General features: G+C 38.2%; 1 protein-coding gene across 5 annotated transcripts in view; it reads right to left on the reverse strand.

Annotated features, from left to right (window-relative positions):
- Positions 1-24,694, reverse strand: part of LOC146005211 (large proline-rich protein BAG6) — a 78,484-nt gene that overhangs the window by 34,202 nt on the left and 19,588 nt on the right. For 3 of the 5 annotated variants that reach the window (XM_083144274.1, XM_083144276.1, XM_083144273.1), the window contains exons 8-15: positions 24,140-24,263; positions 20,430-20,618; positions 18,178-18,559; positions 13,477-13,716; positions 11,211-11,311; positions 10,161-10,317; positions 8,927-9,090; positions 1,191-1,247 (exon numbers count right to left, since the gene is read on the reverse strand). In XM_083144274.1, coding sequence (XP_083000400.1) covers positions 1,191-1,247; positions 8,927-9,090; positions 10,161-10,317; positions 11,211-11,311; positions 13,477-13,716; positions 18,178-18,559; positions 20,430-20,618; positions 24,140-24,263 — 1,414 coding nt within the window. The remainder of the gene's footprint in view (positions 1-1,190; positions 1,248-8,926; positions 9,091-10,160; positions 10,318-11,210; positions 11,312-13,476; positions 13,717-18,177; positions 18,560-20,429; positions 20,619-24,139; positions 24,264-24,694) is intronic. The other 2 variants (XM_083144277.1, XM_083144275.1) reach the window with 2 other exon arrangements.

Genomic DNA, 24,694 nt, shown 5'->3' on the forward strand with positions numbered 1-24,694 from the left:
GTATGTATGGGTTTTTACTTAATTTCAGGTGTAGCCAAAAAAATATCAATTTTTGACAAGTTTATGGACAAAAATCTCGCTGATGCAACTTTTGTAAGTATGGGCAAATCAATCTGAGAAGCTCATCATTTGTACACTATAGTGTCAGGGCATTTTTACAAAAAATCTTGGATTAGACAGGGTTCCACACTTGGCCGATTGGGGCATATGCCCGATTTGCCATTGTTTTAAGTGTGGACAAATTCAATCTGAGGAGCTCATCATTTGTTGTCCTGGTTATATCATCAATACAACTACTCCCCAATCCTCACTTCCCTTGCCAGCATGTAGGGCACCCGCAGTAACAGTAGAAAATACCTTTAACTCCCAGTCATTGTTGTAGCCTTCCATGAGCAGGTTACGCTACACATTTGTAGCTCCTCCATTTCGTCATGATGGCACGTGGCCACCCATCCCATACACTGGTCGAAATCTCAGGAGAAAAGTTCTTAGACTCAAACCTGTCTACACTACAAAACGCAACACTAAGGAATTTTCACAGAAGCCACAATGAGCCTAGAACCTGTTGTTTTATTATAGTACACTGAGATGTCATATTGCAGGAACCTGCTCGCAGCAGATATGGTGGGACTGGGTTGTGAGGGTACGTACATGCAAACACAAACAATTAATGACAGATGCAGTAAAGGTGGTTTTAGTATTGCATGCATAAATTTAGTGTTTCCACATTGCGAATTCGATGTTTATTTTCGATTAATGTTGAAGGCCCAGATGGTGGTAGGATGCACTACCATTTCCATCCCAGATGACTCATTCCCAGTTAATGAAGGCAAAGGGCCTTCAACATTAATAATAATAAAAAAAAACATCCAATTCGCAATGTGGAAACTTTATGTATCTAATTCAACAATTATTTTTTGTTATTGTAGCAATTGAAATTAACAAACAAGAATTTTGTGCATTAAAATTTTTTAATACTTACTGCAATAGAATACTATCACAAGAGCCAATTTGCTCCAGCATTGTAGAAATTCCATGCAAATATAAATGGAAAGTTCAACTTGCCAGCAAAAAATAAACTGGTTAACAGGCTAATAAATCCTTCTAATTCACCATGCTGCTACAATTACAAGCACTGGCACAAAAGATGAACATGTAAACTTCATACCACAAAGCACAACATATCTTACCTCTATCAACTGAGCAAACATCTGCAGGTTCAAAGGATTGTTTGTATTCTCAGCAGCCTGCAACAGAAGAAATGTAAAACCACTAATTATACTAATTTCTCATGCTACATACATAATGTAAAGGAGTTTGAACTATACTGATCTTACATTTCATAAATATCATATCAATATGTCTCATATATACCACAGTTGTGACAGACATGTTGGTACCGATCGTTATTGCCCAATAAAGCTGTATTCGTATACCAGTAAATTGCTACAAAGTTCTGTGAAAAACTCGCAATTATTGCAAAAATTCTGCCACATGGCTATTGTCTGAAAGAATATATAGTATGAATGAGACATATTCATTGGTACTATATCAGATCCGCATATATAGGCATATTGTTACACTTCTGGGTTGTACAGTGTGTTCGGAAAGTTCCCACACTCATACTTGAAGGGGAGGAGATACAATCTATGTTGATTATTACGCTAGACACGATGTTTGAAAAATATGATGAATAAGAATGTTCGGAATCCCATGTATTCCTTATGGGGAATCAACTTCAACATCAAGTTACAGCTAATCAAATGGAAGTTTTGACTTTTCCGCTGGTGAAATGCATCTTCAAACAGCCCTCTTCCCGTTGATATATTTTTCTATTCCATCGGAAGTTTAATATCCCCAAGAGAACAAATCAAATGGTACTCCCATACGATCAATGCTTTTCTCCTTGCCTCCTTTCAGTATTGCCAAACCTGATGCACATAAAAGAACTAAATTTCACCTTAAATGGAGTTAAGACTGACTTCAAGGAGCTAGATTATCGTTAACTCTAAATTGATGACAATTTATTCTTAGTTTTCAACATCTAGATCCAGCGGCATCGCACATCTCAATAATCCACCGATGATCGTATGAAATCGAAAATAAAGAATTCCCTGATAACAATATTATGTCAATTTCATGTCAAACACGGCACTATAAGGAAGTAGCTGGGGAGATAAGAGGGAGTGGGGCGCCGCAACCAGTATAACAATATCACGTCACGTGCAAAATGTATAATTATGACAAAAGTTGGTCTATGTGGGCCGAAACCAGTGACGGCATCATAGTGGGGCACGGGGGTGGGCATCCCGATTCACAGCCGAACGAGTGCACGAAAGAGCCAGATCAGACTCCAAGAGAGCTAAGTTGGCACACTGCCATGAACGGAAGAGCTTGGGATGAGTCCTGTGGCAACTGTATCGCATGCCCTAAAAAAAAAATAAAAAAGAAAAATAAAAAAAAAAAAAAAAAAAAGAAAAAAAGCAAGCAAGCTATAAATGCCTTTATCTGCGTGAGTTGGCAAGCCAGCCATTACATTCCTCAGGGTGAGATGTACAATCACAGCTTGTCAAAAATATGTGTACACAGTCTTGTTGGAAGCATATTTTGAGTTTATCACATGAAAGATGTGTGGAGATATGGAGAAGTCTAATTCCCAATGATCCTGCACCAGGTAAAAGCAAAGTATGAAGTACAAAGTACTCGTATGATTTTATACATCAATTCCGTGATATGGGCTCCGTGCGTGAAAGTGTGGAAAGTGGTTTGCCATCCTGTCAGTGTGTTATTAACCTCAGAGATTGCAGTATTAACTAACTAACTCTCTAGCCTTCTTAAACCCGAAGGTTCATGGCTGCAGCAACACAGGCCTTCCATCTCTCCCTATCTTGAGCAAGATCTATATACTCTTTTCCATCTCTACACATTTCCTTTAGTTCCATCTCAATGTTGTCCCTCCACCTTCGTCTTGGCCTTCCTATAGGTCTCTTACCATCAGGTTTCCCAACAAGAATCCTGTGAACTCCTCTTTCCTTTCCCATTCGTGCCACATGGCCTGCCCACCTAAGTCTTCTTGATTTAATTATTCTAATAATATCTGGACATGAATACAAATTATGTACTTCTAAATTATGTAACCTTCTCCACTCACCTGTCTCCTCATCCCTTTTAGGTCCAAAGATTTTCCTAACGATCTTATTTTCAAATACTCTCAATTTGTGTTCCTCTTTCAATGTAAGGGACCAAGTTTCACTCCCATATAATACTACAGGCAAAATTACTGTTTTGTATATTTTAACTTTTAGTTTCTTAGATATTAAACAAGAAGACAAAAGTTTATGAAGAGAGAAGTAACATGCATTTCCTGAATTAAGCCTACTTTTTATTTCCTCTTTAATATAATTTTTATTTGCTAATATTACTCCTAAGTATTTGAATTTGGAAACTGGTTCAAACGGGTTCTTATCAATAATTAGATTTTGATTATTACCTAACACTTGGTTTCGGCCTGTAAGCATATACAGTCAACTCTCGATTCTACGACCCCGGGTATAACGACCCTCTCGAAGTAACGACCCTTTTCCCGGGAACCGTGAAAAATTTAGAAAAAAAAGTTGAAAAATTTGGGAAAAAAGTTTAAAAAAATTGAAGGAAATCGGCCGAAAGATGCGTTGTTTTTTCACTCATTCCCTTCACGAGCACTCTACCGCTCACAATTGGGTCTGAACTAAAAATAGACACCACTACACCATTTTGAGTGATATCCAATAGCACTTGACTTCTACCCTTCCCTCCCTCAAGTGCACCAATTTTACTCTGCACCCAACGGCCGCTACCCAAGCCAGGCTTGTTTTGCCACTCTTGCTCTTGGATACGCGAGAAGAGAAGATCGAATGTGTTTCGATGTTATTTTAAATCGACCTTGACTTGTTTCCTTGTCCTAAGAGCTGCTGAAAACTTGGGGGGGGGGGGGGGGGGGGAGGGGTGAGCAGACCGAAATGACCGCTGGATTTGCAGTCTTTGCCATGTGTATGGCAGATCTCATCGATAAATACACCAGCTTGAGAGATAAGGTCGCAGGAAGGTTCCAAAATAAAGACGCGTGGCACCTGGAAGTCTGTCCAGCTCTGACCTAGAGTTCAGAAGGTTCCGACAACTTCCGGTAACTGCTTTCATTCAAAACGTGTTCTTTTTTCCCTGTAACACGTCATAAAAAAGCGAAACTGTTAGAGATAATCAAAACCACATAGGAAGGTGTGAGCACACGGGTGGATTACAGGCGAGGGTGAAAGACGACCCACCCCTATTCCTTTCCTTTGACATCTGAAATGGGGCAACCAGTTCTGGATATATTCTTGAAAACGGACAAAAACCATAGAACAAGTAAAAAAAAAAAGTGCCTCCATTTCCCCAGCTCATTCTCCGCCACTGGTGTGCACGCAATGTTGATAATTGCAGAATTCAGGTCCTATTTTTTTAATGCTGTTGTCTGCATAGGAAATATTGCCGGTATTATTGTCTGTTGCATGGTAAAACGTAAAGCAAGGGTCATTTCTTTTTTCTTTACACTGCTGTTAAAAGTTCCGTCTTATTTTTCTCTTCCGCCACCTGTTGCTCGAACGTCCAGCCAGTCTCCTTGTTTTTACGCTGCACCTGGCGCCAGTGTTTTGTCTAGCGTCTGCAAAGCTCTTTCTTGCTGATAACAGCAATGACTCATGCAGCGCGGAGGAAAAGGTTATTGTTTTGAATCTCGCAAAGCTGTTTTGATTTGACGATAACGAAATTCGATCTCCAGAAAGGAAAACAAGTGTTAAAACAACTTAATGTTCTGCACCTTCTGTTCTGATAAGGAAACTGTAAATTTAATTCGCATCAGCCTTTTCTTCAGAACCATTCAGGAAAAAAAAAATGTTAAATGTAGGAATGTTCGCTGAGACCGATTAAAAAGACATTATTCAAGGGGAAAACTTTTGAAGGACTGGGTGTTTGACATCGAGAATACTCCTAAATCCAACATTAAATCGTCGATTAACGTGAGAGTAAATAACGATCTACCATTTTGATACGTGAAAATGCACAGTTTCATAAAGCTTGTTTTATGTTCATTTTATGCTGATGGGCTAATCGGGCTTAAATATACAGTTTAAAGTGAAATCCAATTCCAAACCCGAATGATTATCGACTGCGACGCTGTTTAATGACGTGTCCTAGAATACGCACTGAGTGAAAACAGATCGCAAGTTGCGCGTTTTCTTTTTCACGCTGGATTGCAATGCAAGTCAAGGAAGGAGTTTGGACTGATCCCTTGAATGGGGGGGGGGGGGGGGTGAATGAAGTTGGTTGAAGCAAAGAAAACGTGACCTTTTTTTACGGTGTATTTTACACTGCAGAACCAGAACGCAATTTTCAGCCTCGCCTTTTTTTTTTCCGCCTAGAAAGGTTGTGTTGTTTCTCCCGAGAGATCTAATCTTACCAGTTAATCTTGTAACAGACAATACTCCAGTAGACCCGTATAAAATCCAACCTTCATTTTGCCAGATATCTTCCGACTTTTGCTGGCACCAGTCTGACTGGTGTCAAGATTCTTTGAGTTTCGCTTGCAATAAGCGAGAGATTGTTTTCCTTTCCATAGGTCTCACTGCAAACGGGTTTCTCATGAACTAAAATGGTAAGAATTTCCTGGAAGAGCAACGACTGTACGCAATTGAAAGAAAGTAACATTATTTTAAATCCTTTTTTATGAAAACGTTTTCATGTTCTATTTTCCTTTTCACAACACGCGTCATGTGCATAACAGGTTGTATAACTACCAGGATACATGGTGTTACCATCTCCTAGGCATCTTTATGTCCGTTTGAGCTCCGTTTAAGCTGAAAATTGGTGCAAATTCCAATAACGACCCCTTCGAAACAACGACCCTTTTCCCAGGAATTGTGAAAGGTCGTTGTATCGAGAGTTGACTGTATTTATTTTTCTCTTTGTTAACTTCCAAACCTATCTCTTTAGCAGTTTTGAAAAATATTTAAACATTATTCTTAATTGTATTTATATCATCCCCTAACAAGTCTACATCATCTGCATATGCTAACAACTGAGTCATACCATTTAATTTTAGTCCTTCGTTAGTTTCTTTTACCTTCCTAACAGCATATTCTAAGGCAAAATTAAAGAGCAATGGATTGCAGTATTACTCACATTTAGTTTACAAATTATTTTTGTGTATTTCAAGATATACTGTACTTAACAAATGTATGTATTCATTACGTTGACAAATTCAATACACTATAAGCATATAATTCTCAAACTTTGATTGCAGGGACTTTTTGAATGCTCTGTAGAAACACTATTATTGCCTGTGCCCATGACTGTACATCAAAAAACATCCAACAATTCTGTGAAACAGGTGTAATTGGGGCATCATTGTCATTTTCTTATTGTTTCTGTGAATTTAAAAGTAATTCATGGACAGTTACTTTACTTTTTTACTTATGTGGTTATCTTAAAGTAAGCCAACTTTCATCATGCATTTTGCTGCAGAATGAGAAAAGTCGGGCTTTTTGAATACCTAATGGTATTACTTTGAATACTCCAGAAATGGTATAAATATGAGCCTAACTAAAATAAGTATCTGCCTTTCCTAAACCCTAAAGGTATACAACTGTAATAACAAAAACTTTCCATCTGTACCTCTCCCAGACAAGATCAATTCAAGATTAACCAACTTTGCTAATTTCTTTCAGGTCCATTTCAACTTTGTCATTCCATATTCACCTTGACCTTTGTGTATTTCTTTTACAATCAGGCTTGCCAACAAGAAAGTTATACAACACTCTTTCCACTCATGCATATGCCATATGTTCTGTTTGACTTACATATGCCCAACAGCATCTTGTTCTAGCTAGCAAAAAGCATCAATTTTGTCAGTCACATTTTAACACAAAATTAATTATATTGTCATCCTTGCAGAGTGAAAATTGCAGCCTTTGATAAGCACTGCCACAGTTCCCTTCCATATGTCAAAACAAAATTATTTTGTCACCTCCTTTTTCGACCACTTTCTTTTCCCATTCATTCATAACCAATTCAGCCAATGTTGGGCTTACGCTAGAGCCTATATTCAGTCCTTCACTTATTAACATTATTTTAGGGAAGGCCACCTCCTGGAATGTTCCAAAAAAAACAACTTTCTAATAATCTTGTGTCTGGAGGGAAGTGACTTTTGTGTATAATATATCTTCCTGTTTTGTATTTTGTTTAATTTGTACTTGGTGCAGAGTCTGAAGAAGACCTTGCTAGAAGGTTGAAACGTTACGTTTAGTTTATGTTTTTATAATGAAATAAATTTCTGCTTTGGTCAGCATATTGAATTTTTTCATATCATGAAAACAAGGCTTAATGGTGTTATGACATGCCAGTCATGCATGACCAAGTTCTGCATTTGGTCAATCACCTTGTCATCTAACAGAATGTGGTTCGCTTTCCACCCGATGTGGAAATCTTTGAAGCATTTGTACCATTCCTAAATTTTCTGTGATGTCCATGGTATCCTATTCCTGCTGAACTTCGAAATGGTTTTCACTCTGGGAATCAGCAATTTTTTAGCAAAACTGGATGCAATACCACTTATGAAGTTGTTCCATCATTTTGCAGCAAACTAAAATTGGACCAGCATTCATTACACTTACTCACTTGCAAGCTCAAATCCACATTACAGGACACCTTCTGTATTTCAGGTGTTTTCATGGCAAAAAATAAGATTGGATACTTGTTCAACAGACCTTGTATTTTTAGAACAGCTCTCATGGATACGTAAAGTGTAGTTCCCATTTTCAACGACAATAAATTCAATGGGACCAGTAAATGTTGGGCATTTAAAATTTAACCCTAAATTATATAAATTAACATGGCCAAAAATAATGTATCAAGTAGAAAAAGGTAAGCATTTTGGAAATCAAATAAAATATGCTCAAGGCCACAATAAGTTGCCAAAATGGATGCCCAACACACCTAATTTGACATGGCTGACAAATATGGCGACACGGTGCAATGTGCTCGGGCAAGTTTACCCTTGTTTTTCAATATGTCTGTCAATGTTAGCATCCAAATCACCTGTCATGGTTTAAATAGGAAATTTAATGTCAAATCTTATACTTTTTACATCATTAGTATAAAGTATACACTATCGATAAGGAAACACACACCTTAACCTGAGTCACATAAAGTACTAGCCAATATGGCTTCCCCAAGCACAAGGAATAATCACATACAGGACAACAAAAAGTCCAGTGTTCCAGTTTTCTTTCTTTAAAGGGGAGCATGACAGCTTTTACATTAAATTAACATTATGATGTATAATCTCTAATTTAGTGTTTCTGAAGCCATCATCTAATTCATAAGTAAACTAAATAGAAAAAATAGTACAGTGTTTCACTTGCTCTCAGCCCCTGATGTTCTCTCACAACTTTCAAATGAATGAACATAATTCAGTGAAATTTGATATGGACATGCCTTGCTGTTCAAGAAGCACAATGACCTTGTAGAAAGTGTTGAAGTGGTTGCCGTCAGCATCAAGACATGCCTGGACATGCCTCTCCCTGTTACGAAAGGTATTCAAAATCAACCATCAATTTGCGCAGGGGCAGGTGCCACACAAGTAGCACCACCACACTTGTATCCTTCCGTAACCATGCTTCTCGCACACCAATGCATGTCCGTACCAAATTTCACTGAACTGCGTCCATTAGTTTGAAATTTATAAGAGAAATTGAGGGGCCGAGAGCAAGTGAAAAACCTGGTAATGAAACGAGAACCGTACAGTCATGGATACTTGTCAATTGTAATTGACTTCCAATAGGACCATTACAATGCAGAATTGTCTGACTGTACAAGTAAGGTCTTAGAATTTACATGTCTTGTCTCAACTCACATTGCTTGCTTCCCCATGTCCTTGCCGTAGTTGGCTGATGAGATGTGCTAGTGAAGCCTCCAGTGGAAGGCCCTGGTGTTGCTGGAAAAAGTGTTCCTCTCCTCCTCCTGCAGTCGAGGTGCTTCTAGTGGCAGCTGGAGATGGGGTTGGGGTTGGTGGTGGACCTGTAAATAAAAAAAGAAGCAAGTGTGACTTCAAGAGAACGTGAACCTGCATCCACACACCATCTTATAGTAATGTACCCTTCAGGCTTCTATTTATACTGCAGCTGGAGCATGGTGCTGATCACTCACATCCAAAATGGCCGAAATCGAGAATATGTGAGGCCCTACCCCCACATCCCCTAAATGTGCCTTCATGGTATGGTGCTGTATACGCAGGGAACTTTAGCTTTACCTGTTGGTATGAATGGTAACCTGCTGTTCTTTTAAGAAATGTGCCCAGAATATTCATTTACTAATCTGCACATGAACAAAAAACAAAAGACAGACAGATAGAGAGGGAGGGAGGGGGGAGGAACCATGAACCGTTTCTAACATGTTTCTTTATTTGGACCATGAATATTCGGGTCTGTTCTTATATAATGAGCACTGTACCATACACTAGTGGTAAAAACACAGTGAGGCACAGGGACCCTTGCTCATTGCACGGAGTCCGGTCAAGCCATAAAAATGTCAGGATATAATGAATGAACCGGCTGTCGGACAGGCACATTGACCGCCATCGCACAAGCTTGCAAACGACAACTCTACCTCTCGCGATGAGCGGAGCTCCACTATGCTTTTCCCCATTTAACTCCATGGTTTTGAATTACCGGAAACTTGTCCCTGCGAGTTTCTGGCAATGTGCGATGAGGGGATGTGCTTCACTGTGTTTTTACCCTAGGTCTTTCAGTCAAAAAACTGAACTGTGCACTGATCAATTTACAACACATTGACATTAACTAAATAGTTAAGTTATTTTAAAAAGAAGAAACGTGGGAAACTGTTCAACACAGAAACTTAAAAATCAAAGTTTCAATCATATGATCAGGATACAGTGATTTGAAACAGAAATGGTTTAAAACAGGGAAATCCATATTTATTTATTTTATTTTTTGATCATGAACATGATGATCTTCATTGAGAACATGAAGAAATGCAAATTTAAAGCATTATGAATGAAATTGAACAATGTCAAACATTGAGACAACTGCAGGAAACATGAAACAGAAATTTAATTTCACTGTACTTACGTGGAGATGCAGTTCCACCTCCTCTTGCTGAATTGACAAGTGCTGACAAAAAATTCAAGGTAGTTCCAAACTGACTCTGGGCAGTTTGGGGTGCCTGTTCCTGCCCCTGCTCCTGGCCTGGTTGATGGTTACCAGAGAGGCTGGTTTGGAAGCTGACCTGAAAGGGAGGATAATGTGAATGCAACACACACAGACAGACAATAATTCCAAACACAATGAAATATGAACAATTAATATCTTTACAAACTCATTTTTCTCGTCTAAAGGGCTAACATGGGTATTCTAGCCAGTGTTCCTTTATCAATCCCTTCTATCATTCCTCCTCGTTGTCACAAATAGCCAAAACTGTCAGAAAAGTAAAAAAGTAAGTGCTCCCCTGTGCTTAGCACCATGCCATTAAAATGTATATGTGGTGTCAAGTTAGGGCCCCACACTTTCTTCATCATGGCTGAAATTGAGGGTAATGTGATCATCACCAAGCCCCTGGCCACCTTTAACCCCCCAGAGTTTTCTCCAGGTACCCACTTTATATTATGCCGGGTGGGTGCCGGAGCTGCTTGAATAGGTGGGAAAAATCCAGGTTCTCCCCCCCACCGGGGATCCAACCCAGGTCTCTCGCATGGTAGTCAGACACCCTTATGACTGAGCTACCGCGGCTATTGTCAGAATAGTAGCATACAATAATAAAAATATAAGTATGACCTTACTTTCCTGGCAAAGTTAAGGCTATAATGCTTTTGTCCAATCATGGCACCTAAGACCGCATGGCCACAGTGTGGGACATGTTCCTATAGGACTTACAACAGCAATACTTCTACAAGTATCTAAAATTCAGGATGCCAAGCAGCGTAGATTGCCCTTTTGTCTGTCTAACTTTGTGAAGAATATCATACCTCTCATGCTGGAAACTAGTTGATAAAACTAAAAAGAAAAATATTCTTTGAAAATGGCATGATAGACAAAGTTCTTGTATTGAATACATGCAAGACAAACAGATAAATAAAATAGAATGAAGTTTATAATGGAATAAAAAATCAAAATGACACACACTAGACTTACGGTTCTCTGCCTAGGTCTTGTACGTCTCCTTGGAGATCTAATGTGATGTGAGTTGCATGGTAGGAATGGATCAAAATTATTGGATCCCAAACCTGAAAGGATAAAATAATTATCATTAAATTTCCCATCTAGCTTAGAAATAATACAGTACAGAAATATATTTGAAACATACACTTAAAAAAAAAAAAGCCTACAGGCAAAAAAAAATTAAAAAAATTGACTCACGAATGTAAATACCAGATTGCAGTAAACCAGGCCTTCATATTATATCATCAGTGTTAAATTTACATAACTATTAGATTTTAATAATTTTCTTTATGATTGAGAAAAATATACATTTATGGTACATACAGTGTTACCTCAATTGTATGTTTTTCATGGATCTGGGGGTTCAACAAATAAAAATTAAGGAAAATGTAAAATCTAGACAATAATTCTAATACAGGATTTGCAATTATGTTGACAAGCCAGTTTGCTGACTTTTCCAAGTGCCTTGAAGTATAAATGAACAAAAACATAAGAGAACATTTTTATGCAAAATATCTCCAAACAAGTTGACCCTATCATAGTGGCTTACTTTCTCAATGGATAATGCTAAGGCAGCTTGCAGATAAAAATGACAATCAACATAAACACCTCATCTATTATAACACCATTAAGCCTTGTTTCCATGATTATGAAAAATTAAGTATGCTGACCAAGGCAGTACTTTATTTTATTAAAAACACAAACTAAACGTAACGTTTTAACCTTCTAACAAAGTCTTCATCAGACTCTGTATCAAGTACAAAAGACTATTAAAAAAAAGCATTCATGTGCTTGCTCAAACACCAGATTGAGGCAACATGATATATGCTATTGATAAAACAGGCAAGTCTGATTGGCATGCAAGTGACATGTGCAGCTCATCATATTACTTTGGTACGAAAGGGTAAATTATTTCTGAAGGTTTGTTCTAAAGTGGCACACGTTGCTGGTCACTGAAATCATTGAAAATCACACTGCAGTATTCAAAATCATAATTTTTTAGAGATTATCTTGCATCTGCAAGAATGTAAGTGTATATATACAAGGCTCATTCAATATATAACCGGAAATATGTTGTAACAAATATTTATTACAAGCACCAAAAGCACTACAGTACTATGTTTCAACATAATCCCCCCCCCCCCCAGTACAATGCACCTATGCCAGCACTTGATAAGGGCTGCACCGCTGACTGGACTTCGTCGTCATTCTGGAACCTCGATCCACTTAGTCATCCATTTTTCAGTGGGGTAAAGGTGTGGAAATCTGAAGGTGCAAGATCAGGCAAATATGGAGGGTTGGGTAAAGACTCAAACTTTAGGTCCTCGATGGTAGACAATGTGACACTGGCAGTGTGTGGTCTCGCATTGTCATGGAGCAAAAGCACACCATTGGACACCAGACCACATCATCTCTGCAGAAAGGCTGGTATTCAGTTTTTCGTGCAAAAGGTTGGAGTAGGTGGCACTGTTTACATTATGCTTTTGTCTGTGAAGCAATTTCACAGTATTGGTCCAATCACCAAATTTTATTACACTAGTGCAATTAGGAGGTGAACCATTGCACTTGTACTGTAAACTTTTTTCTTCTGATCGACCCACATACCGATACTTTACAACCTAAGAAAATGCAAGAATTTTTCTCTGTACAAAATTCATGAGCTCTGCTTCTTCCAAGGACAATGTGTACTTTATGGTATTATCTAATCACCAAAATGAGCATTTTTACATTTCACTTGTTGTGAACGGGATAGACTGACAGTTATGTACAGTCATAGACATTTCTGGGTTGTAGCGCTCCCATTAACAATGGAATAATTACAACCCAGAAGTGGCCGGAACTGTACATATAAGTTTATTGGTAACATTGCTAATAATTATTTGGATTTATTTTTATAACATACATGTAACTTAGTGCAAAATTCTGCCACTTTGCTGTTATTTTTATAAATATATGTTTGGTTATGTTAAGTAAATTTTTAAATACATAGTTCCCTTTTCAAAGCATATTCATTATGGTCTCCTGATTACATAGATTAATTAAAAGCATAAATGATGAATTCAGGTTCTATCGTGGAACACTTCTAGTTGACTATCAGATTGGTGCCCAAATGCATACTGGTCCAACCGTACCATTTACTAATTTTGAAATCCACAACAGAAGTGCATACACAAAGGTTCTCTTCCAAGCTTGATAAGAGAATGATTAGGAATTTGTGTAAGTTTAATACCTTGGAGGCCAGCAGGAGCTAGCTGCACGTGAGGTCGTGAAGTGGATCTAGTTTGTGTTGAAGTTGTAGGATGTGTTGCTGTATTCCCTCGTGCCTGGCTATTTTGTCCCCCTACAGCACCACTGTTAGCCCCGTTCCCTGTACTTGGCCTGCCGATCACTTGTCCAGCCACAGCATGAACCAAATTCTGGATAAATTCGGGTGGTGGTGGACCTCCCCATGGAAAACCACCTTGGGAATCTGAAAAAAAAAAAAATCAACATTGATTAGTTTTATTATTCGGGAGATAACTAATACAACAACATTACAATATCAGTTGGTAAAGCAGTGGCATGGTACGCCAAACCCCAGGTTCGAGTCCCGATTAAGCCTGGATTTTTTGCTTACTTCTGTGTATGGTGAATCATAAGGTAACATGCAGCTCTACACACCAGTAAGGTCACCTGTTGTGGTAACATTGACAAGTGACAATTCAGAACAATTAAAAAAAATCAGGTGAATCAGGGTTGGCTCGCTACTGGGAGATTGATAGATCAATCGATTTGGTTTATTATGCTTCCCCATTCTGCCACTTTTAGGTAATTGCAAACATAAGGATGAGTGATTACATGATGACATTGATAAAGGGACACTTAAAGAATACCCATGTCCAGGCCAGGATTTGTACCAGCACGCCTGGTGCTGTAGCAAGCCGTGCTAACCACTCAGCCTGGTAGGTAGGGATCATGATGTGCTGGCAAAAAGGTGATATTGTTGCCGAATAACGAAATACAAAGGCCAAAATGAGGTCAACAATAACAGAAAAGATATATTTAAATAATGAGTTCCAAGAAGACTGGAAAAAGGCAGATATATATATATATAGAGAGAGAGAGAGAGAGAGGGATAGAGCAAAAACTTTCAGGAAAAACATTAGTATAAAACTGTCTCTACAGGTGTAAAAACTATAACTATTCTTGAAGGTTAGGCACACACAGGACATGTACTACGTAGAAATTTTCAGCGAAAAATGCAGGCTCAACCAGGACTCGAGCCCGGGTCTCTGGCATACCGTGCCATTGTTGCTCTAACCACTGAGCTACCGAGCCGGCCTGGCCTCCCCTCATTTTTCGCTATCGCTGTTTTACCTGCGTGGAATCATCTCTGCCAGTGCTACCACAATGGGATCTGTTGCCTTTGAAACACAGAAGACTTTGACATTGCCTGGTTTCTCCCAGCATAGAGATGTTAATTATTGAAGATTAGGCACACACAAGAGATGTACTACATAGAAATTTTCAGCGAAAAATGCACGATAGTGAAAAATGAGGCAAGGCCAGGCTGGCTCGGTAGCTCAGTGGTTAGAGCAATGGCACAGTATGCCAGAGAACCGGGTTCGAGTCCTGGTCGAGCCTGCATTTTTCGCTGAAAATTTATACGTATAACTACCGTATTTACGCGTGTATAATGCGCACTTTTTTCCAAAATTTTTGCCCTTCAAAACTGTGGTGCGTATTATGCACGGAATAATTCGGACAGCCAAAATGAAATCACGCATTTTTTTTCACTATATCACTGCGTATAACATGTATATATCTACAGATTGCCTTTCTTTAGCAATAATAATTTTAAAAAATAACTTTTTAATGCGAAATGGCCGTTTTCCATGAGTTGTCACTTAGTAATGGAAAGTTTTGCGACATCGAGAAAAGCAGCACCCGTTCTGGCGGCAATCAAGCACGCGCATCACACGGGAGACATATCAAGCGGTATTTTTCGCGGGAGAAATAACTTCCACAAAAATTGTTTTCGCCTTAGACATGGTCATGAACAGAGATCGGGCGAAAAATACGTTTTTTGCACTCATTCCCTTCAGAAGCACTCTACCGCTCGCAAGTGGGTCTGATCTAAAAATAAACACCAGACCACGCTTCGGTTATATCCAATAGTACTTGACCTCTGCCCTCCCCTCCCCCAAGCATACCAATGTTACCCGCAGCCGACGGCTGCTACCCAACATGCCAGGCTTGTTTTGCCATTGTGATTTCGTTTGCTCTTGGATACATGAGAAGAGATTGATATGCTTGGATGTTATTTTAAATCGACTTTGTAGCGTACAACTTTCGATAATCGCTTTCATTCAAAACGTATTCTTTGTTCCCTGTAACACTTCATAAAGTAGTGAAACTGTTATAGATAAAGCCACATAGGCCAACTAAAGATCGTCAACACTCTTAATGCATTTTCATCCAGGTTTCCGCAAAAGTTCACTTCGATCTTACTTGCATCATAACTCCCATTTACCACTTTCTACATTTTCATGACTGTGCCGATGTCCTAATATTTGCCAAAAGTGTTCCGTTGGCAGAGTGACTTCTCCCTCTTTTCTTCTCAGCAAACGTTTGGGGGGGGGGGGGCAATGCCGTTTGTCTTCTTGCTAGAGTGTGCACACACGCTGATTACAGACAAGGGTGGAAGTGGACCGTTCTTTCTTTCCTTTGACTTCTAAAATGGTCAACCAGTTCTGGATGCATTCTTGAAAACGAACAAAAACCATAGGACAAGTATAAAAAAAAAATGCCCCCCTACCCAGCTTTCTCCGCCACTGGTCTGCACGGCAATGTAATAATTGCAGAATTCATTTCCTATTTTTTTCTTTTTTTAATGCTATTGTATTGACATATTGCCCGTATTATTGTCTGTTGCAAGGTAAAACGTAAAGAAAGGGTTTATTCTTTCTTCTTCACACAGCTGATAAAAGTTCAGCCTTCGAAAGTTGCGTTATCTTTGAAATACGGAGGATTTTCCCTGACCACCTGTTGCTCGAACTTCCAGCCGGTCGCATTGTTTTTACGCTGCAACTGGCGCCAGTGTTTTGTCTAGCGTCTGCGAAGTTGTCGCTTGTGGTTAACAGCAATGACTCATCCAGCGCGCAGGCAAGTCATTGTTTTGTATCTCGCAAAGCTGTTTTAATTTGACGATAACGAAATTCGATCTTCAGAAAGAAAAAGAAGAGTTAAAACAACAACATGTTCTGCACATTTATCTTCAAAACCTCAATGTGTAAGCTGCGAACGATTTTTTTAAAAAATGCTCAATGTATAAGCTGACACCGATTATCGTCGATTAACGTGAGAGTAAATAAAGATCTCACATTTTGATATCTGAAAATGCGCAGGTTTCATAAAGCTTGTTTTAAGTTCATTTTATGCTTTTGGGCTAATCGGGACTAAATATACAGTTTCACTTTAGTGAAATCTAATTCCAAACCAAAATGATTATCGAGTGCGACACTGTTCAATGTGTCTTAGAATACGCATTGGGTGCAAATAGATCGCAAGTTGCCCGTTTCCTTTTTCAGGCTGGCTTACAATGCAAGTCGAGGAAGGACTGCTCCCTGGAATGGGGGAGGGGGTGAATTAGAAGTTGGTCGAAGGAAGGAAAATGACATTTTTACGACGTATTTTACACAGCCGCACCAAAACGAAATTTACAGCCCCTTTTTTTTTGTGCCTAGAAAGGTGAGATCTTCCGCGAGATCTTATCTTACCAGTTCATCTTGTAGCAGACAATGCTCTAGTAGACCCGTATTAAATCCAACATTCATTCTGCCCGATTATCTCCTAATAATCATTTTTGGTGCAAATTCCAATAACAACCCCTTCGAAATAACTACCTTTTTCCTGGGAACTATGAAAGGTCGTTGTATCGAGAGTTGACTGTAACAAATATGAAGGTAAAATAATTACGTCAACACTTACCAAATAGAAATAATTACTGTATATTTACTGCGCTATTGCGGCTTGACTCACGTAAATAAATAAATAACGTTTACACTTAATTTCGTCATTCACTCCCAGTTACTAATACAAGCAGTCTGAAATGTCCTCACTTCCATCCATCTTGTTCGATATTCCCGTTACCTTAAAACTTTTGATCATCATTTCAAGGGAGATGGAGTTCCATGTCTCACGAACCCATTCACAAACAATCGGCAGCGACGCACGTTTCACCCTCCCGCTTGTTGCGAGTTCATGCTGCCTTGATGTCATCATCTATTGTAAGCATCACGCACTGCGACCTTGAACGGGTGGTTGATAACTTTGCTCCCTCCTCTCCTATGAAAAGCCCAACATCTGGAAGTTCAAGGTCGCGTGGTGAATGCATCAGCTACGAAAGCAAGGAAAAGATCGTTTTTATGATCTCCTGATTAATTTTAAATGAAATACGTAAATGTTAGTGCGACGCTAAGAAAGCCATTTCTGGAACCTGAATTGTACTGCGCATTATATACGAGATATATTTTTTTTTTTGCTTTTCCCCATCAAAAAAGAGGGTGCGTATTATACACGCACGTGCATTATACACGCGTAAATACGGTATTCTGTATTTTATTTTAAATTTTCCATACATGCTAATTAACAAAGCAAATTAAAATAGTAGGACTGCCATAGAACAGGTGTGCATGCTGAAAACTTGGTGCCAACTTGCAGATGGATTAGAGGGACAGTCATCTGCTGCTAGCCTGATGGGAGTGATGGCAACAGAGTGATATTGTTTTGCAAATGAAATTCATGCATACTTAAGTGCTGAGGATGTCAGGAGTTGAAAGATCATAAAAAAATAACATCAGGTTTTCAAGTTTCGCTTATCCCTCCCTACCTATTGAAATTATTAGCAACTTCATGTTAGTACATCCATGTAAATAAACATGCCACCTACCATTTGCTTCAGTTGTTCCGCTTCCACTACCACTTCCGGAATTGTCATTGGTGACCACAGTTGCTTGGAGCGAATCAATTGTAATGCTTCCAGGGCCCACCTCCATAAAGAACTCCAGATTTCCTGGAGTGATATTAATGGTTGGGTGTGGGCCTGATTGCGGCTGTGGTGGTGTTTGTCCTTGAGTCTGTGGTTCTGCCTGCGGCTGAGACTGTGGAGGAACATTAGGTTGGGCCTCTGCCTGTTGTGCAGCTGCAGTCTGGGCTGCTGGCTGACTGCTGGGAACATTGCTGTTAATTCCTGTAGTCTCGGATGATGCTTGTGTTGTCTGAGACCCATTGTTTGCACCTGCAGATCTATTGGCCATTACGTTAATCTGTGCCTGTAAGAGTCAGAAAATTGTTCATTACCTACCTTCCTCCATTGCACAAATCACTCCATAGAAATTACAATGACAAGTATTAATCAAAAATGAGTTTGAACTACAGGGCTACTATAAATGATTCATTTGATTTCAAAACACTGTATTTTCCAAAGTATTGCACATACAGATATGAATGATACATGAAAATAACTGTAAACTCGCAAAGTTTGCATCGTGACACACCAGTTGGCAGCACGAGTGCAGTGCCTGTACAAAATGGCGACAAACTGAGAAAAGATATTTTGTGTGTTGGAATATGCAAGATGTTCATCTGAATGATGATTTCGGAAATTTAGTCTACCAACAAGATGGGGCAAGATCCCCCCCCCCTCAAATTGGAACATCAATGTTTGTCACTACCTAAACGACGAACTTCTACATCACTGGATTGGGCATGTTGGTGTGGACGAACTCAACTACTGCTTGGATGTGTGTCGTGTGGCCAGAGGGGCACACATAGAACATTTGTAGACTGTGAGGAAAACTTGGCGAGTTTACAGTGATTTTCATGTATAATTCATATATGTATGTGCAATACTTTGGAAAATACAGTGTTTTGAAATTGAATGAATCATTTATAGTAGCCCTCTATTAATGTGACAAAGCAGGAAATTTACAGGTTCCCACGCACTTGCTGATAACTTTCTGAATTTTTTCTAATACCAATGTTTAACTGATTACAATATATTAACAGAAACTAGCGATGGGACTGATTAACAGGTACTCTTATTGGTATCAGCTGAAGTACACATTTTGGTATATGGGTTTATTGGTAAAGTAACGATAACTTTCATAAATATCTTGCAATTTAGTGCAATATTGCGACGCAATCTCCATTAAGTACTTTTTCTTAAAGTAAATGTCTAAATATGCAGCTTCTTTTGCATTGCTAAAGCCTGGTTCATCTCGTAACGTACAATTATTAGGGAGGTCAATGAAACCTTTACAATTTTATATCACATCAGCATAATATCGGTGAATTTTATATTGGTAATTTATCAGTTATCGGCCCAAATTTCATATCGTTCCATTCCTAACATAAATAAATGCCATTTCAAGCATACAAAATGTAAACATGATATAAAATTCTGGTTGTCTAGTACAAATACAGGATGGGTGGATACGTAATTTTTGCAGACAGAAATAAATTACTGATATTGGAATTTACTGATCTGATATAAAAGTGAAAAGTTTTTGAATATGAAGTTTTTGATGATACTGATAAAGAAAGGTCTGATATTAAATTTACCAATATTGTATCAATAAAATACAATATTGCAAAAGTTCCTTAAAAACATAAATGGTTCATTAACATCGACTGTCATGGGTTTTGCTTTGAAAAAACAGCATATTTAGACACTTATTTTACAAATCAAGGCACATGAATTATATGTTTATGTTCATAAAAATAGTAACAAAATGGCAGTATTTTGCAATATTTTTTGTAGCTATATCAGATCAAAATAATTATTGGTTAATTTTCAAATAAACTGATATACCTATATCAACCAATACAGCACAAACAAATCTTTCACACCCCTATCATAAATATTTTTTTTGGATAATATACACTAATCAGAAAAAGTTTTCACATATTTACAAGAAAACAGGGCTTCAAAAACACTTGAGGATGGGTGAACCCCAGAGCCACTTTATGCAGGGACAAGGACATAAAATTTCCACCCTTACATCACTCACCCTGGGAATCGAACCTGGGTTTCCCATGTAGCAGTCGGATGCCGTACCAACTATCCCACTGTGGCTCCGCTATTGAAAATAACAATGTATGTCCCACACAAACATTTATGCTATCTATTATACCTCATACCTGAATTGGGATACCAGCCTGCAAAACAGCCGAATGCTGAATCAACACCGGACGTCCTCGAAGGTCACGAGGTGGCTGCCTTGAAAAATCACACATGATGTCACTTATTGTGTGATATGCATGGGAAACATGATGTAGAACTTCGGATACAGAATTAAATGTTCTTTGAGCTTCCTGCAACTCAGCAGACTGCAATGACAACAAATAAGAAAATTAGAAAGGTAGAAAAAAAAAGTGTCATTACATTAAAAGTAATATGTGCAGAAGTTAAGGTTCAGCACATACCACGGTGGCTCAGTCGGTAACGCGTCTGACTACCATGCTCAAGGTCCCGGGTTCGGTCCCCGGCCGGTTCAAATCCGGGAACTTTTCTAACGGTGGAAGCGGCCCCGGCGCCTACCCAGCGTCGAATAACATGGGTACCTGGGGGAAACCCTGGGGGGTAAAGGCGGTCAGGGGCGTGATGCTGATCACATCACCCCCACTCACGACCGGATCAAGAAAGTGTGGGGCGTTACCCCCACACCCCCTATACGCCTTCATGGCGTGGTGCTATGCACAGGGGAACACTTTACCTTTTTTACCTTTTACATACCAATTAATTATGGATATCAGCTGATTCTTTTCCAGATTTTGGGTGTCTCGGGAGGGAGAAGGGTTTCAAAAATTCCATGTGGCAGTTTCACGGAGTGAAAGAAAAATGCATAATTTTTATTATTTTTGCAACAACACTAGGGCAAAATGGGTTTTGCGATTAAACAATTATCTCATGCGAAATTATAAATATTGTCACGTGCCAGTTCGGAAGACACAATGAGGAATGCAAGGAAGAAATGTTTCCCCGAGAGCAACGACAGATGGCAGCACGCCATATAAAGAAGAGCAGAGTTCATTGTAGAAACTTGGAGCGGAGAAGAGCGATTATATATATTATAGTAAATGCAAAATACATAAAGAAAGAGTATAAAAATTATAGAAGGAGTAAATAAAATGTTGTAAATAGCCAATTAAGATAATTAAGAATATGCTCGTATATGAAACAATTAGGAAAGTTAATAAGTGAGCAAATGAATTCAGAAATGTATCTCTCTTTTTTGATCCTAGTGATCAAAATTTGATTTGATACCTCTGACGAGAACATCGTCAGCTTTTGTATTTGTCCGTCCCTCGGTGGCGCTGTGTTCAAATTAGACGCCCCGAAGCACTTACGGTTGCACTTCTTATTAGACGCATTGGGCCATAGGCAGCCCTTGCTGTTCGTGATCCTGGGCTATTCCCCTTTTGGTCGTTACATAGGAGGTGGCGCTATTGTCAGTTTAGTCGACCCTACTCTTTATATAAGTATAGCTTGTATCGTATGCCAAAGAAGCGGGGAAAGCAAGCGCATATATGTAATAAATAAGATTACACTTTAAAAGGAAAGAAAATAAATTAGAATAAAGAAGAATAAGCCTTCTCCAAATAATTAGAAGAAAGAAAAGAAGAATAAGCCTTTTCCAAAATTAGAAAGAAGAAAAGAAGAAGAAGCCTTTTCCAAAAATAGAAGAAAGAAAAGAAGAATAAGCCTTTTCCAAAATTAGAAAGAAGAAAAGAAGAAGAAGCCTTTTCCAAAAATAGAAGAAAGAAAAGAAGAATAAGCCTTCTCCACAATTAGAAAGAAGAAAAGAAGAAGAAGCCTTTTCCTAAATAGAAAGAAGAAAAGAAGAAGTATTCTCCAAAAATAGAATGAAGAAGAAGTCTTTTCCAAAAGTAGAAGGATGAAAAGAAGAAGAAGCCCTTTACCAAATCAAAGATAGGAAGGAAGAAGAAGCCTTTTCCTAGAAATTACCTAAAGAAAGAAGATGATTTCCTTTCAATTATTCATATATGTACAAGAAAAATATAACCGACGTAAATTTGGAATCAGCATATATCAATGTATATACAAGCTTCGCTATATATTTTCTCTGTATTGTGTATAGTTTCCAGAATATAGATCCACATTTAACTATATCCTCTTGGCTATAAAACGCTTTCTTATTTGGAATTCTCGAATAAAGAATCTATCCCCCTGAGATTAAGATATCTGTAGCCGTGGTAAATAACATTTTTGTACGTACCCCCAGGGTCGTAGCAATATTTTAAAACAAAACTTTGGTAGATTGTCGCGATATAGTTCCAATGCAAAACTGTTACAATTTTCAATATTGGAGGAAAATGATATCGGTTCAGTCCTAGCGTAAGTGTCCACTTGATAACTTGCTCATGGTTTCATATAATTTTAACAGAAAACTTATCGAGCATGTACTGACAAGATAAAAATGGTGGCCAAATGAAGCACTTATTGATAAAATTTATGTTGAACCATGGGTGAGTGAGTCACAGCAAAAAGCAGATGTCAGATTTTGAAATTAATTAGGAATGTACTACAGGGTGGGCTACTCAACTAAAACAAACTGTGCAGTTTTGAAGGAAAAGGTTTACGAAAGTGACTTTCCACTGGGTCAGATGGGTACTCAAGTTTCAAAATATAATTCACATGAACTCCATGATTTTCCAGGAGAAATTTTCCCCAAATTTTATGGTGTTGACAGTTTTTCCTTTCATTTTGATAAAATTTGCACCAACAATGCATAGAACATCCAATCATATCATACTACCTTTCATTTACTTCACATACAATTTGTATGTAAAGATAATACCATCTGCCTTAACAAACTTTGTTATATGTAATAGTCTTTCCTGTTTTAAGTATGTGTCTTGTGAGACAGGATGGTAGTAGAGTTTGGGTGTCCACTTTATGCATAGAAAGAGTATTCGGGACTGGACCTACAGTTTAAAGTGGAATCTGAACCACTATGTGCCTCCACCAGGTATTGAACCTGGGACCTCTTCAGGGTATCTAGCAAAATAACAAATCCAGAATTCTTGACCTTTTCCCTGACCCTTCCCCCCCCCCTTTCTTAACATTTATTTAATCGCCCCCTCCTAAGGTATAGTTGGAAAAGAAAATAGATATTTCTATTCAATGAAAAACCCCTACCACAAGGCTGGTTAAGATGAAAACTGAAGCTCTACTTTAACAAGCAATTTAGACTTGCTTTAATTATTAATGGTTGTAAAAATTAATGCTTCAGACTTCATCCTGTATGGGGAATGGCCCCATTATTTTATTTTTAAAAAAACTTCAAGCACACAAGAATGTAATTCTTAAGCAACAAGAGTGAACAAATCTTGACCACAACTCAATACAGTTTTAGATTTCCAAATATTCAATTTTATCAAATCCCAGTACAGGTATATAACAATGTAAATTCACTATACCATAAAAAGTATAAAACATTCTTGACCACAAGCATAATTTCTTCACTTTCTTGATATTTTTGACTGGCAGACACCCTGCTCTTGATTTCAAGCCTAAATGACAGGATTTGTATAACTTTATACATATAGTTTACCAAAGAGATTAGAAGAAAGTGCAACAAGCTATCTTAGAAAAACAAAAAATGATAAAAAATAATAAAATATTTTACATTTTTGTGCCAATAAATTCACAACTTACAGTTTAACATACAAACAACATGTAACATCTCTATTTTAGGTATTTTAATAACTGTTTTTACTGCTTTAAGTGGGAAATGATTACCAAATAAATACATCAAAATTCTTCACTTCTAATACCTGGAATGTTTGGTAACCTTTTCTACCCATGCACCATGAATACTACTTACCCCTGCTTCATAAGGAGGGTCATCTCTCATCAACTGATGGTACCGCCGCAAGAAAGGCTGTAAGCGTGTATTTATGTTGTTTAACTCATCCAACAACTCGGCCATTACAACTGTTCTTGGATATCTGTTAAAGGAAAAAATGGCATCAGAACATTCTAATAGGAAGAAAAAACAGACAAGACTGCATTTCGGATTTGACGGAAACACTAAATGTGAAATAACACACTATAATATTTGTTTTTTATGTTTTTGAGAGATGTGAGGTCACAAAATGATGCAAAATGAACTGCAAAATGCAAAATACACTCTTAAAACACAAAATTTAGAATATATATACTAATACAGCACCTTCTAAAGTCTGAATTATCCTGCGAGTTATCCAAATCACTGAGCATTAATTTTGCTGTAAATATTTGAGAGGAAAAATGGACTCCTCTTTACAGGAATAAACTTAATACTCTGATAACTACATATTATCAGAAGGAAAATCTTTATTTTGTGTAATGAACATACGAGGTGTAACAACAGAAAAAAACGGATTGTGGCTGTATTACT

The sequence above is a fragment of the Lepisma saccharinum genome, chromosome 23 (genome assembly GCF_977018435.1).
Source record: "Lepisma saccharinum chromosome 23, izLepSacc3.1, whole genome shotgun sequence".
Classification (NCBI taxonomy): Eukaryota; Metazoa; Arthropoda; class Insecta; order Zygentoma; family Lepismatidae; genus Lepisma; species Lepisma saccharinum.